General features: G+C 40.8%; 2 protein-coding genes across 3 annotated transcripts in view; one reads left to right on the forward strand and one right to left on the reverse strand.

The window, feature by feature from the left end:
* The window catches only part of LOC147045370 (ryanodine receptor 3-like), a 54,707-nt gene extending 48,048 nt beyond the window's left edge, over positions 1-6,659 (reverse strand). For both annotated transcript variants that reach the window (XM_085931064.1, XM_085931065.1), the window contains exon 1: positions 6,612-6,659. In XM_085931064.1, the coding sequence (XP_085787190.1) occupies positions 6,612-6,659 (48 nt within the window). The remainder of the gene's footprint in view (positions 1-6,611) is intronic.
* A 2,000-nt stretch (positions 6,660-8,659) lies between these two features.
* Positions 8,660-15,814, forward strand: part of LOC147045372 (formin-like) — a 41,781-nt gene continuing 34,626 nt past the window's right edge. The window contains exons 1-3 of the mRNA XM_085931110.1: positions 8,660-8,765; positions 9,394-10,903; positions 13,908-14,068. Of these exons, the coding sequence (XP_085787236.1) occupies positions 9,472-10,903; positions 13,908-14,068 (1,593 nt within the window). The 5' untranslated portion in view covers positions 8,660-8,765; positions 9,394-9,471. The remainder of the gene's footprint in view (positions 8,766-9,393; positions 10,904-13,907; positions 14,069-15,814) is intronic.

The following is a 15,814-nucleotide window of genomic DNA, read 5'->3' on the forward strand; positions in this document are numbered from 1 at the left end:
CAACCATCCAGACCATTTGTGAGGTCAAAGAATTATTGAGCAACACCCGGAATGCCAAACACATTTTCCTATGAGCAATAATTTTATATTCCTCCAGCATAGCATGCTATGCTGCAAATATAAAAGTGAAGTACACCACACAGTATTAAAGCTTAACACACACACACGCACGCATAGTTGTTTTTCTCTCTCCCCACTGGCTAATTGGGAGATTTTCCTTTCTAAATGTAATGATCAAACACATCCATGGCTGATCCCTTTGAGCCCGCCCAATCTCTTGAAGGCTATTTACACTGCTTGTATGCTGCAAATTAGTTTGAAGCAATTGATTGGAACATTCCAGAATTTGAAAGAAAATTAATAGCTTGCCTAAATGAATACATGTATTTTGGCTTGGACTAACATAGAACATTTTGTAAAAAAATGATAACAGCACACCATTTCTAATGATTCTACAACCTTTTTTAAAAAAAAAAAAAAGATTTGTTAGCATGCAAATACTGTAATGGTAAAAGGATGTCATACAACATTCATGCATATGCCTCACTGCAGTGAAGTTTTCGTCCACTGTTGCTAAGCACTTGCTGCCAGCTTGATTGCATATCAGTTCAATTATCCCCTTTACCAGAAGCTACTTCTGCTTTTTTCTCCCTCTGAAAAAAAAAAAAAAAAGCTGAAAACAAGCATCCAGTGCTACTGTTGCTTGAACACGATGAACTGAACTCATACTAGTTACTCTTCATGATAGCAGACTCAGCAGAAATCTGCTGATATGTGGCGTTACGGGACGAGGAAGGGGGGGGGGGGGGGGATTGTTGTACATTATTTAATGTGAGAAATGTGCTGAGAGCAGAATGCGGTGGTAATAAAGTAGCATTATACATAGAGATTGACGGTATGTTACAGTACAGGCTGATGAAAGCTGCTTCATGTGATGCATGCACACACATTTTGTTACTCGCGCGTTCGTTTTAAAGAGCTGCATGAAAATCGAAATGATAAGCCTCGGGGCCTTGATGTGCATGACACATTTTATTTTAGTTGGCGCTCATACGGGCTAGTACAGTGGAAGACTGGGCTCATAGTTAATTGTGCTATTAATGTAATTGTATTAGGACAATGGCTAACTAACCTGGTTAATTTCCATGATGTATTTGTTTTTTGGGCAGCACGATGTTTCAGTCATTAGCATGTTCGCCTCACAATCTGAGGTTCGCGGTTAATATACATTACATATACATGTATGATATTACATCTATATATTGGCATATATACATATATATCGGTATATAAGTTATTACAGTTAATTAAATAATGATGCTTATTTGCCACTTTTTTTTCTTTCATTAGATAATTAGAACATGGTAAATTTTGCAATAATATTGATACCCCAATATTCACCACAAAAAGAAGACTGGCTCCCCAGTGCCATTAGATTTCATCTTGTGATATTAAAGGGACCGAAAATTTCTCTCCAAACTTCAAAAACACATTCTGCTCAAGATCACTGATATAAACGTTATTTGAAGACTCACAGCTTTGTAATGTCATCAGAGAGAATAATTCAATTACCCTAAAAGAATGTTAGGCTTGAGTTGAGTCTCCAAGGGCACCTTGAGATTGAATTTGACTCCCTTATGATATTCCCCCCTATACACACACTTCCGTATTCCTTTGTTATACGTTAATCTATAATCCTGTCATCCCCATTGTGTGCAAACTGCAAGAACACTGTGAAATCCATTTATACCACTGAGACCTGTGTATGTAGCACAAAAGCATGTCAATGAGCACTCCCATCATGGTATTTTCCTACTTTTGACCAATCACGCTCCTTGGATGCATGGGGAAACGACAACATTGGCGGAGATTTTTATTGAAGGTCTTCTCTCCACTAATGCACTTAGCCAATCACTAGACAGGGGCTCTCTAAGAGTTACGGGCTAACCAGAGCTCGACTCCCCCTCCTTGTATCCAACACACGTGCTGGCAAAGTACAACAGCATTCTTTAAAATCAATTAAGACTCTTGCATCGGGGTGCTAATGTGACTCCAATGTTGTGGCGCTCTCTCACAAAGGGGCCGGCTGCCAGCCAACAGTGTACATAGGCTGACTCAGATGTCAACACTTTGTACTTGACAAAATGTTACAGCTGGAGTACCAAATACAGCTGTGCAGTGGTTTCACCCCGACAAGCAGTCTTTTTTTCCTCTCACATGCATTGTGAACTTTTCAAAGAAGGATTATTAGTGGGCTGTGTATTTTTTCTAAGAAAAATAAAGGAATAAACACTTGTGAAATGAGATGCCTACATAATAGTGCTACGTGACAACATTAGTGGTTTGTGGCAGCATTTTAAATTGGGTTTGTAGTTGGGGGAAGGAGGAACAAACAATGCACTGCTCCTCATCCTCATTTGACGAGGGAATTGGGGCTCTTTGTGAAGCATGTATTTTTAGGTGAAGAAGCTTCTTGGAGGCCTAATGGGGGTGTAGCACGAGCAGTGCGTTTGTTACACTCTATACACAAAGCAAATTGTGGTACTTCAGTTTTCTAGCAAAATAAGACTATTTTATCAAGATACCACGTGGGGCAGTTATTTTATTTTCTGTGTTTTTCTTTTCTCTTGACTCTGGCATGGTTGAAGACCTTTGTTTTGATAGGTCAACAAATGACCACTGCTGTTTTTAGCTGGGTCAGTAAGTTTTCAAATAAATAGAATTCTTCTTTGGATGTAAAACAAACTCTGTGAACATTCTCAGGAAAGAGACTGTCTTGCACACGGAGACACTGTTATGTCAAGTTCTGTTTACTTAGGGGACTGTGGTGATACGCAGGTGAGGAGGTCACGTGTCGACTTGAAAGCGCAGCTGAGAGTCTTTGCAACAGAGTGGAGAATGGGAGGCAGTAGGGGGAAAATAAAACTGGCATTTCTCATCAGGTACTTTGTGCAGTTCTGAAGAGAACCTTTGTGTCACTTTGCAGTTGTTAGACAGGAATGAATCTTATGTGCGGACAAAGGCTACCTTAACGCCAATATCCGAAGAAAAAAAATTGGTATCTGCCTGCAGAGGGGAAAGACGGGGAGGTTGTTTTGTTTTTGCATGTGACATTTACAATTGGGGTTGTCACGAAATGTAAAACTTATCCCACCCAGTTAAATCAATTCCAAAACATTCTTCGGTGACAAAAACCTTGCCCGAAGCATTAAGATAGAGAAATGTTTGCTGTCGGGAGCTGCCTGGAGCCTCAGAGGAAATTTCACCTTCTCCTACGAGGGAGGGCAAAGTAAGCTAAACAGCACCAGATTGCTGCAGTTAACACTTCCCTAAATGGCTTACTCGGTCGGGGCACAGTGGGAAGAAAAAACATTGGACCCCGTTATAGGCTGATAGCAAGTGGTCTCGGCGAATGATTCACAAGCGCAGCCAAAGGAAAGACTTTTAATGAATTATATGTGACACACTGACAATGTTTCTGTGGCAACACGGGCGTCGCTTGCACAACTTGCGCGACCTCTTACGAGCGAGGAAACAACAGGTTCTTCTTCCTCAATTCATTAAGAAATTGGTTTGTACAGTTAAATTGAACAAAAATAAATATAATTTAGATGACTCATATAACCTAGACACACAAAATATACAGTAAGAGTGTTTTCCACAGAGAGTAGCTTCCTTTACTGAGCTACACTACACTGCAGAACACCGCTGCTTAAATCCGAGCCCTCTTCCAGCTTCATATACGAGCAGCGCTCTCGCAGGATCTGACACGTCGCGATTTCAATCATTAGATAACATCTTCAGCTCCCTCAGACGGCAGCAGCTCCATTTAGTGGCAATACATTTGTATACATACAAGTGATATTGCAAATAAACATGAGGGATCTGACATTATAACAGTGACACCATGAATGAATGAATATAAAATGGAGAGAAATACAGTTTGGGGGAATGGTTTATATTCATCATGCAGCAATAAATACTGGTGAGGTGTTTTATCATCGCAATATAACTGCATTGCTCATGTCGGTAATATGCAGACAACAGGTAGAGGTGGATTTGTGTGTGTGTGGGGGGGGGGGGAACACTGTTGTGGCTTGAAAATTGGGTGACAATGGAAAATCAACTTTGACACTTAAATCCTGCTCTGTGTTATCTGCATTTTTTTTTCTGGTGCATCTACATAATATTTGCTATTATTTTCTTTGCGCTACGTTTCTGCAATGCCAGTCATCGCATCAACAATCCGAGCATTTCCACTGCATCGTCACATAACCAGTCTGATCTTTTCAAAGTCACTACGCCCACTCAGACTGATAATAAGTCCCTATAATGGTATATGCAGGGATCCCTGCAACAGTGAGTTTGCGCTTAATTATCAACACACGGCATACCTTAGCGAATCCCTCCTCTTGCTCCCAACTGTGTCCACTCTAATGACACAACACACAGTGAGCTACCAATTCATTTAGAGAACTACTCGTGGGATAATGAGCAGTCTGATTCATGTGACCAGAAGCTGATGTTCTATTCATATTATTCCTGGCTCATTATGAAGCCACTGTTGGTGCATCTTAAGGCATTTCTAATTTCAAACAGGGTGTATACAAGTTTGGTGGCTTGTGGAACCATTCGGAGGAAGCAAAGTCTCCCGGCTCGCAATCAACACTGCTCTTCTTCCTGCCGAGGCCAAATTACCCACAACTGACTCAACTTCAGGTATTGCCTCAATTCTTTTCCTCTCCTCCCACAGAGTTGGCTTTATAGGCAGCAGTCCGGCAGGGGTAATTTCTGCTCCCACTCCAGGGAAATTACTTTGTGTTGTTGGAGAAGAAGAAGCAGTTTGCAAACTGCTTTATCAAGCGCTTTGACTCCAATAATGGATGACATTTGGATGCCAGCAAGGAACATATGGGCTGCATATACAGGCAAGCCAAAGTAGCAAAATACTTAAATGCATGGCACATGCTGCTCTCTTTGTATACATGGATCCATGTTGAGCATTCATTTCTGCAAGAACGAGCTGTGAATTGATCACCAATGCTACATAAACGTGTTTGTGTGTTCGTCCATGCAGTGCTTGGACTGATGAATAATTTCTGCTGAAGCACGTCTGGTGCAGCCTGACTGCACCACAATTTTTCCCACATTTGCATTCACCACACACACATGCACATCAAGCTCATTCACTGACCTAAAAGTACCAAATCCAAAAATAGGATAGCCTAAGGGGAAAAAAAATGTTATTATGAAATTATGCTATTTTCATTCTTTCCCAGAATAAAGAATGTCAGAATGGGGTAGAATGTCAGTTCCATTTAGGAGCGGGAGGCGGGCGGATTTGGTGACCTCTATGCACTGCGGTTAAAAGGTTGAGTGGCTGAGGGGACAAACGAGCAGGAGGTATCTGACGACAGTGAGCAAGAGAAAAGAACGTTTTAAAAGATCACTGCTGTTCTTAGGGGAAGGAAGTGCAGCGGCTACACATTCAAGACTCCATCACTTGCTTACGTGGTTTGTGCCAAAAGGCTGTGTGCTATATTAGACCCACAGTATTGTTTCTTTAAACTTCTACCAAGGCAGCCTACACTGCGTATCACATCGCACCTTGTCTGTTCTAATCATCCCTGATCGCTACGTTCAGGAATAACAATGAACATTTGAATAAATCTTGCTACGCTTAGCTGCGTAGACCTTTGCTGATGTTGCTACACAGACCGAGCCTGGAGCAACTGTCTGCTCACGCTGCCAGGCTACCACATTTAAATACATTCATTCACTGGTCATAATATTAGGTACACGTGCACTTAAAGGATCCAGAAGAAAAATGTGTGCCATTATAAACATAACTGTTAATATTAATGAACAATACGCCTATTATTGTGGCTGTGTAGTTGTTGTTCTAGCAATGTTTTGCATTTCAAATTGAGAATTGTTTGTAGTATTTCACCTCTTAGGTAGCTTGTAAATGATTAAAAGCTGCTTTCATTCTAATGAAATTTACTATAAATCCATTAAAGCCTTTAATAAGTACTGTAAACCAAAACATTATAGACTATCTATATAACTGTCTTCATGATGTACTGTCTATTCTAATCAATGTAAATTAATATGTATCTGACAGTGTCAATCATAACTGCATATAATTATCATTACAAAGGCATTTTTTGTGACTACTCATGGAAGAGGAAATGTAATTGTGAGCGTACAGTATGTAGCACAAAGCATGCACAAGACTTCTTAAGAGGTTTTTTGAATGGTGAAATATTCTGTAAATAATTTAATGACAGAAAAAAGTCACTGTTACAATATTGAGACAGATTTAAGATGCAGCATAATGAGCTTGATGGACTTGTTGTCAACTTCTTCCTAAGACTGCATGGTGAATTTGCATAACACACTATGGAATCCGCTCAAACAATAAAGCGCGAGCATTATCACCGTCGTCAAGACGTGCAGCAAGCTCATCAGGTTATTTATGTTATGACGGAAATGAAATAAAAATAATCCAAATTGATTTCAAGATAAACAACCTCCTTTGCATGAGATGAGGATAACATTTACGACAAAGAGAAGTCTGCAGAGCATCACATCAGGAAACGTGTACTCACAGTTCTGAGGAACTGAATCTCATCCTCTCCTTCTCCACCTTCAGCCATGGCTGCAAGTGAGCCCGCTCAAGCGCTGGCTCCTCTTCCTGGTCGACGTGAGCATGCAGTTAATCCACGGTCATACAGCGGCGAGACTGCCGGCCAAACCCCGGTGCACAAGCCTCCTTCACCGGTGGCCCCGGGGGAGGAGGAGGGGGTGGAAGGAAGGAAGGAGGAGGAGGAGGAGGAGGAGGGAGGAGAGTGTACAGATAGGATGCTGCTGCTGCTGCTGCTGAAGATGATGCTGATTCTGACTGGGGAGACGGTGGACGCCGTGGCGTGGAAACAAGGAGAAAAAAAATACACACATCTGCGACGTCAGCTCTCAGAACGTGTCAATACTGGGACATATTCAAACAGCGATAATAACAATCAGTGTTGTTTATTCATGACAAATGCGCATGGAAACCTTGCAAAATAGACCGTGCAAGCGTGCACGTTATCTCGTTTGCTTCAATGGACGAGCTCAGACGATCAACACGTCTAAACAATGTTTGGCCACAGCTGGGTCCCGAGCCTAGGATGCATGATGGTAAACCTAAAAAAATTAACGATCTTGAAACGACCCTAAAACCTGCAGAAATTTAAGAAAGTCATTTTAGTTCCTGAAAATTCACACGTTTTTGATTTGAGGAATTATAGTACGCATCAGTCACTCAGTGTTGTGTGCAATAACTATTTATGCGCTCATTGAATTTAATCCAATGCTACCCTCTAGCGGCCTTAAACTGTCAGTGTCTGTATGTGCGTACATATATAATGATGGCGTTCCCTGCCAGGTAATTTCAATACAATTGATGATTCATATTCTTCACTAAGATTGTTTTCCATTGAAATGTGCATGCAGATGTAGCTATTAAATAGTCCTGGAGAAAATGATCTTATATTTCTGCTTTCGGAAAAATCTCCTTTTCATTACTACTTGACCCAGTCTGCCCCCCACACTACAAAAAACACAACATTTAATCAGTGACCAAAGAATTTTTCACTTTTAAGAATTTGATGTGTTTACTTCTTAATAGCCAATATAGCTATACCGATGCAATTTGAAATGATCTCATTAGTGAAAAGCACTTTTGGCAATAGCTAAAGGAGAGTCAATGACAAATGAGTGTTCCCTGATATAGGTTATGCGTGTCATCTCAAGATGTACAGCGTCTGCTATATAGGTGGTCGAAATTAATTGCAATGTTGGAAAGTTCATTCTGCTCAATTTTAAAAGTGAAGCAAGCACACAGTATATTATACTGATGAATGCATGTATGAAAATACTTTTCAGAAGGCCGATTCGTACCTATTTCAAATAATTTTGATTATGCCCATTTTTAATTGCTTGACATGGTGATATATTTTACGTTTTTGTTTGCTGGAAGCAATATTTAAAATAAAAATAAGAATACAAATATTTCATTCTGAATCTACTGAATCCACGAGTTACATCTTTGGAATTCAACTGCTGAAATGTATGACAAATTGTGTAATATTCATTTTATTTCTAATATAGGTATGCAACTGTATATCATTTTTTCGTGAGCTGTTAATTTCTGATTTCTAAATAAATATCAATACTATAGTATTAATACCTTACTCTTGTGTACCTCGTGTATTCTGATGGTATACAAGAATAAATTATGGCCAAATAAACCTTAAAAAACTGACGGTCATATAATGAATCAAAATTGGACCTGAAAGATTCAACACCTAGATTGACCACTGGGTAGCACTGTTTAGCTTTATGGCTCCGGGAAAAAGATGGAGAATAGGAGAAAAAATAATCTGTAAGCTTTGCAACGTGTACAGCACACGCCAAATTCTAAAAAACACCGAAAGCTTCCACCAAAAAAAAAAAAGAACCCTGAATACATTATTGTGAACTACCGATAGCGACCTTGATCCACCTGCGTGCTGCAGCCGCACTGGCTCAAAATATTTGGAAGCAGGTCTCATAGAAAATGAGCCAATAACATCACAGTTGGGCAGTGCAGATTCCATCCATTGGATCGGAGTATTGTCAATCGTGGAGGAAGATCCCAGTAAATCAGCGGCAAGTCCTTCTGGCTGGCTGCAGGCTGCATCACAGACATGACCAAAAAAAATATCTTGCCAGTGAATTGGGTAAGTAAATATATGTTTTGTTTTAACGAGGCGAAGTGTCCTGATTTTACATACTGCAGGCGCACTTGCATATTGCGCACTTTGCTTTTCCACCGGAACCTAGTCCTGCAAACTGAGGCAGATGTAAATCTGATAAGACATCTAACAGTAGTGTTCTGTTGTGAATTTTGCAGTAAATATTGCGCAATATCTCATCATATATTTTTGCAATTTTGTGAGCAGCGCCACAAATGCCAGTCAAATGATGCTATCGTTGTGTTGCAAGGTGACATCAACCCCGTGGGATTAAGATGTAAACAGCAGAGACAATTTCCAAGTGTTAAAAGTTGTCCATCGCTGATTGGGAAAAAAAAACAAAAATGTGCGTGGTTTATCAGAAAATGGGGGAAGAAGGCAAACGAGACTAAAATAGGGACTACATGTCATGAAACATTTACTGACTGTGCCATCTCATCATTAATGTTTCAGCTTTCTTGTGGTACTAACACGTCAAATGCCGGGATTTGTTATTTTACCATTTGGCAAACCGGGTTGACTTTGACAGCTAATAATATAATAGTGTAAATATCAATCTTAGTCTCTTTATGCATATTTCATGTATTTAGTTTGGCTGTGTACTTTGTAACAGCATCAAGATGGGCCATAGGATGAGCAGTCAAATCCATCTGCAGGTCGACCACCTGCTGAGAGATTTTTAGTGACCAACATGTCACCCGTCATGGAGGGAACACATACTGTTTTGCTTCTGTATGTGCCCATCCATGAGCTCAGCAACATCAGCCTGTATTTCCCAAAGCGTCCGGTCCCGAGTTTCAAGTACAAGAGCTTCACCCCTCCTTCAGCCCGGACCTGTAATGACCATGACTGTGGAAAGGAGGATCTCGCTGTGTCTAAACAAAGAGGCCAGTCTTCCAACTCCTCGGGCAAACCCCTCAGCTACCAGCGGGCAAAAAAAGCTGCGGTTGCAGAGCTCTGCTTGCGGCCTGCAGAGCACCACCAGTTGTTGGCCGACCTCTTATCCCTATGCAGGGATTGTGCCAACAAAATCAAGATGGGTAACCAGGACGGGAAAATGCGGGATTACGTCCAGGGGCCGGAGGTTGACCCAGGAGGTGAGGTCGTCGGCAGCAACAATTTAAGTTCTCTTCAGCAAACAGCAACAAAGAGCAGAAAGATGAAGGGAGGTAAAAGGCTTGATGCTGCAAAGTGTTCCCCACACAGTCAGATGAAGACAGACACTTCAAATGGAACTCCATCCTTTCATCATCCTGCTAGGAATAGTGTAAGCAAAGTCTCTACAATGGAGGAGATTGGAGATACACCATCATCTGTCCAAGAATCTCCAAGTTCTTTTGTCAATATGGTCAGTAATCCTCTCCTGCCCATGGAGGTACCCTTCAACCAGGAGGTCTGGGACTTTATGGAGGACAACAGGACATTTGACTCAGATGTGGATATCTCCAATGACTTCTCAGAGTATGACAGCGAGCAGGGTTTTCAATCCGCCTCCTGCAGCCTGATGGTAGGCCTGACCCGAAGGGAAAGTGGCAGCAACCTTCGGCCAGTCAAGAAGTTCCCAACAGAGCGCACGACAGTCAAGTCCACCCACCAGCTGCACGGTGAAAGCAACCGGAAGGAAAAGGGGGCACGGGTGGTTGTTAAAGTCCAGGATTTGGAGGGGAATGTGCAACGTGTTAGTCATACGAGCCCGAATGGGTCAGGGTCTTCTGATTCGTACCCAGGAACCAGCTCAAATGGACAATCGAGAGAATCAAACAGAAACATTCATGTTAGGGTCAGTCAAGGGAAGCTTGCTGAGGGGCTACGGTTGCCTCTTTCCCATATCCATGAACTCCCACCCTTAGCTAAACCTCATACTAAGAGCCCATCTTCACCTTCATCCGCTGCCTCCAACGGTCTCCTGAGCATGTCCCCAAGCCCGAAGCTCAACCATCGCAGAGTGCCGCTCTCAGACAATGATCGAGACAGCTCCAGCAACACGGACGAACCCAAATTCTTCACCGAGGTCACTGACAAGAATGGCAACAGGCGAACCGTCGTACATCTGGATTTGAATCTCAGCAGACGGCCAAGCAACTCGGGAAAGTGGAATTCTTCTGGCAACTCCACAACCACAGGTGAGCAATTTTAAAACTCTCCATCATAAAATCTTGATGTTAATGTTGACATTTACACTCAAGAGTTTTTATTTTGTCACTCCAGCTTTTGTCCATAATTAATTTTGATCTCAAATAGTCCAGGATACATCAGAGGCCTGTTTTCATGTATCGACAATAACGCGTGACATCCGATACAAATTAAAAGCTACCCAGCAGAGTTATACAAAGACCAAGTGGGCTCTGAGAATAATTTGGTAGATGATCTCTTTTTAACTCTCTAAGCACTACAGCCAAGTTGGAGATTAGTGTTTCTGATCAAAGGCTCAAACTCGAAGCAAACCTCCACCCGACCATGGTTCTCATGAGCACTGTGTTAACTGAAGCATTGCCAATTTGCTGCCACCCTCACAACCCCCATCCTCTGCAAAAACCTAAGAGGGAACTGACACGGGGTCACCAGCAGGTATGAAAAGGAACTAGAATGTCATTTTTTTTTTGCAAATTGGATTTCGTGGAGACAGGAGATAAATAAAAATGTCTTAAAATGTTCCGAAGGGATCCATATTCACCAGGTTTTTTTTTTTTTTTAAACATTACAGCTAGCATACTAGATCAAGGCTATAATTGTACTTTCACTTAATTTGGAAAACTAATCTGCAATCAGTGTTTCTCTCTCGCTCTCTTTAGTCCTCCAACTTAATACTTTACATATTTATTGTCTGGCGTATGGCCGGGATCTTTCTAATCAGATTAGCCCGTACGTTCCAGGCTCCGGCAAAGTCATATGAAACCGAACAGTGCAAGAGCTCCTTTCTATTTGCATGATGTCAGTCAACATAATGTGGAGCATTCTTAGGCCACTGACAACAAGGGTCAGCTCTTTTCAGGTAATGAAGTGGATTTGGCCAACATGAGCTCAGTGTTGCTTTTTTTTTTTTTAGTGTGTCTCACGCTGTTGCAGAGAAACACAGCCCAAAGTGATCTCACTTGCTATAGCTTAATTGCAACAAGGTTTATTGAGCAACTTTAAATTTACATTCACCAGTGGAGTGAAACAAGGCTAACCAAATCGTCTGTGCCTGAGTTGGGAGATTGTCAATCCCAATAAAAGCACTCTTTAATAATCCTCCATTCTCTGCTTCCTATTTGCCACCACAATTGTATTTCAGATGAAAAATGTAAAAGCTTTTACGTCAGTCTGCTTTGGTTCTCAAATGAGCTTTTTCTCTTGAGGTTCCAATGTTATTTGATTTAGTCGACCATAAAGCATCCCGAGACCATTGAAGAAGAATAACCGGTCAGAGTGGCAAGTGGGTTAATCCATCATCCTTGACGATGCCCCGCTGTCAGGAAGTGACATTGGAAGATTCCTGAGCCATGCAAAACGCAGACGGACTTATTGAGAGTATGACACGGCAACACCTACACAGTGTGACAGCTGCTTATTTTCACAGTTTCATCACTTCATTGTTCTTTATGATGAAGAAACACCTGCACAGCAAAACTGACCTCATGTTCATATAGATGACTATGATTCAGTTTTAGGTAGTATAATCCTTTTCTTGTGATACTTAACTTTGTCATCTGAGAACATCCTCTTATCCGCACTGCGTGTTGCCACTTATTGACATTATGAGTCTGTCTCAGCAGGGAGGCAGATTAAATGACAATAATCTTACATTTCCCCCCCGGGGTCGATCAAACAACTGCATGCATGTGCTAAATGAAGCCTTATAAATAATAATAATAATCAAATAGTAGCTGTTTATTTGAAATAATAGTTGCAGTTTCCTCTTTTCCTAATGCCGCTACAGAGTTTTCAAAGGATACTGTTGTTATATTGCAACACTGTGTGTAGTCAGTCAGAGCCAGACTGCAGTATTTGGCTGACGGAATTAAGATTACACCACTCTGGCCAGATAGAGGCAGTGTAGGCTCTCTCTCGCTCTCTCTCTCTTGCTTTCTCTCTCTGGCTCTCTCTTTTGCTTTATCTCGCTCGCTCTCTCTCTTATGTGAAATGTTATTAATGTTTCAGATAAATGGCATGGCTGCACACTAGCCAATTGTGGTGGGCAGTTTTGAGTGTTTTTCATTATCCTGAAAAGCTTTCCCACTTGTGTGAGATTTTGGGGGCGGCGACGGGGAGTGCCATGACTGAATTTAAGGCATTTGGCCCAAGGTCAAATTGCAGGATCCTTTTCGAAAGGACTACCAATAAGAACCTAATGCAGTCACACTGCAGTCACCTTATTTAATGTCAATGACACTTGCTAGAAAATGAGAATAGGATGTAATAGTATTTCTATGTCTTTGCCTTTTATTCTCTATTTGTCTTATTTTATCATCTTTCATTACCTGCCTGTATCCATAGTGCTCTCCTTCTCTTTTCACATGTCACTTTGTATGTTTTTTCACGTTCCTCTACTGAAGTTGATGTGCTTTGACATGGAAGTCCAAAAGGATACAAGGATGCTTCTACAGGTTGGGTTTTCAGTTTGCCACTGAAATGTTAATACAGATAGCACTACATTTAGAATGGTAAATCACAAATCTGGATTCTGAAAACTTAATCCTGCTGTGCTGCTGGTGCATTTTTCTCTTCACTGGACAGGAGAGGGCAGGCAAGGTGAATTTATAGTGCATAGTTCTGGTTGCAGTTTAGCTTTTTTTATTTTTTATTTCTTTAACAGTTGAAAAAATATATATGTATACTAAAGGTGTTTTTTGGGATTGTCCTTATTGCATCACAATATCTTGCTGCCGGTGTGGCCTATTGGAAGAGAGTCCAGATAAAAATAGCTTAGTGCCCCCGAGGCTTGCAGGAAAACAGGACTCTTTATCGCTCAACATTTGATGCTAAGAGATTATGATGCCTCCTTTCAAACCAATTATATTATCCGCACAGGCGAGGCTACACACTACAAGCACAACCTGACTAGCCACTCAGCAACTCTGCATGCAACACACACTGCAAATTATGCTGAGGTTGTGTCTGTGTTTGTGTACCCCCTCCCTCCATTAGACGACTCCCTCCTACGTCATGATGATATTTGGATGCTCAATGACCCTCAGGAGCCCCTGTCCCGTATTCCCCGCCCCGATCACCTGGATTTCCTCCGAATTACACCACCAGAGGATGACATCATCGGGGATACACCTTATTATCCCAAACTGGAGTGCACGGTGAGGGTCCCTATGCTTCAACACCATACGTTCACAACATTGGCCTGATGTTTTTCCCCAAGCACATGATTACAAATTCTTGAAATGGATTAAAGGGTCATGGATTCTAATCTGTAGACAGATCCCAAGATAAAACTGACTCAGATAATTCCATGTTCTACTAAATATTTTACCATTTAACCTTTTTGATTTGTCCACATATCCAGTCGATTCAAAAACATTTTATGTAAATGTCACTTAGAAAATAACTTTTGCTATTGAGCCTCTTGTAGTTTTTCAGACAGTGTCTGTTTTGAGATGCTCATTCCTGTGGCTGATGAGGTGGATTACTTACTTTTTAGATGGATATTTTATCCGTGTAAGCCATATTTTCTTCTAAAACGATCTGCAATGACATTTTGCATTCATGATGACAATACTAGTGCAAGGCTGAACAATGAATTAGTGACTTGACATTTATTAAAGTGACAACCCCGTAACATACTTTTGCATCATTGACATTCTCACACACCCAACGCCTTATACACATATTGTATCTGCTCCAGTTTTGTTGTCACACCTGGAACAACAAAGTGAGAGCCAAAAATGTTGTCTAAACAGTGTTATATAATGGCGTGATTTTAAAACAAAGTATTTAGTCCCTGCAGCTGAGCTCAGGTTTTTGGATCAATCCATGTAAATACGGTTCCATAACTACAACGCTTTGCAATCAATGCTGTGTTAGAGCCTCTGAGGGGATTTAGTGTGTGTGTGTTCGGGTATGGAATACCACTGTGGTTACATAACAAAATCCGGCAAAAGCCCACATTCTTGTGAGCCATTTTTTTTTTCATGTGCATGCATGATCTAAATTTTGAAAGTCATCCATATAAATAGCGCAACTTATTATATTATTGTACCCAAGGTCTACCTTTATACTTTAATTTGCTTGGCCATTATAATTTGATTTGTAAATGACGATAAATTTAGGAGGAAAAATCTAGTTTTGCCACAACAAAATCAGTGTGAAAACTTTTTTTATGATTTAAAATGTTTATATATATTTATATGTATTTATATTAAATATTATGTTATTTTACTATAACCCCTGAAAGTCAGCCATATAAATAGCACAAATTATTATATTATTGTAACCGAGGTCTACCCTTGTACTTTCATTTGATTTGTGAATGTCAATCAATAAATCAGTAGGGAAAAAAAGAAATCTATAGTTTTGCCACTACAACATCAGTGTGAAAACACAACTTTCATTCACACAATGGTAAAAACAACATTGTGTTGCACATTCTTCCATGGGTACAGATTAGGTGTTCAATCCATGAGATTATGCAAGGCACTCTAAAGGCAAATGACCTTTTGTTGTTTACAGCAACAAGAGCAATGTAAAATAAAAAATAACCCAACCCAATTTGGAGCAGCTCAGAATGATAAATAAGATGGAAATAAGGGCAGTTATGACTAATTGTAGTCAGAATGAGTCAGACTCAAATACGGAGTACTCCAACCGTACCTAATATGTTACTTATCAAACCAGTTTTATGAGTTTTACCTATGTAAAATGACTCTTCATTGCCAGTTGATCTCGTTTGCTTCTCCAACTGACCACACAACGGCCCTTCTGTGTTTATTACTTTGCCACGCTGCCATTTTTTTGAATGTGATGTAAGCAGACACCTGCGGCTGGTACGACAGGTTCCCTCCCAGAAAGGGAGGGGTCTGAAGAAAGCCATACACAGACTGGGTAGA

Source organism: Syngnathus leptorhynchus, chromosome 15 (genome assembly GCF_054491065.1).
Source record: "Syngnathus leptorhynchus isolate UIUO chromosome 15, UIUO_Slep, whole genome shotgun sequence".
Taxonomy (NCBI): domain Eukaryota; kingdom Metazoa; phylum Chordata; class Actinopteri; order Syngnathiformes; family Syngnathidae; genus Syngnathus; species Syngnathus leptorhynchus.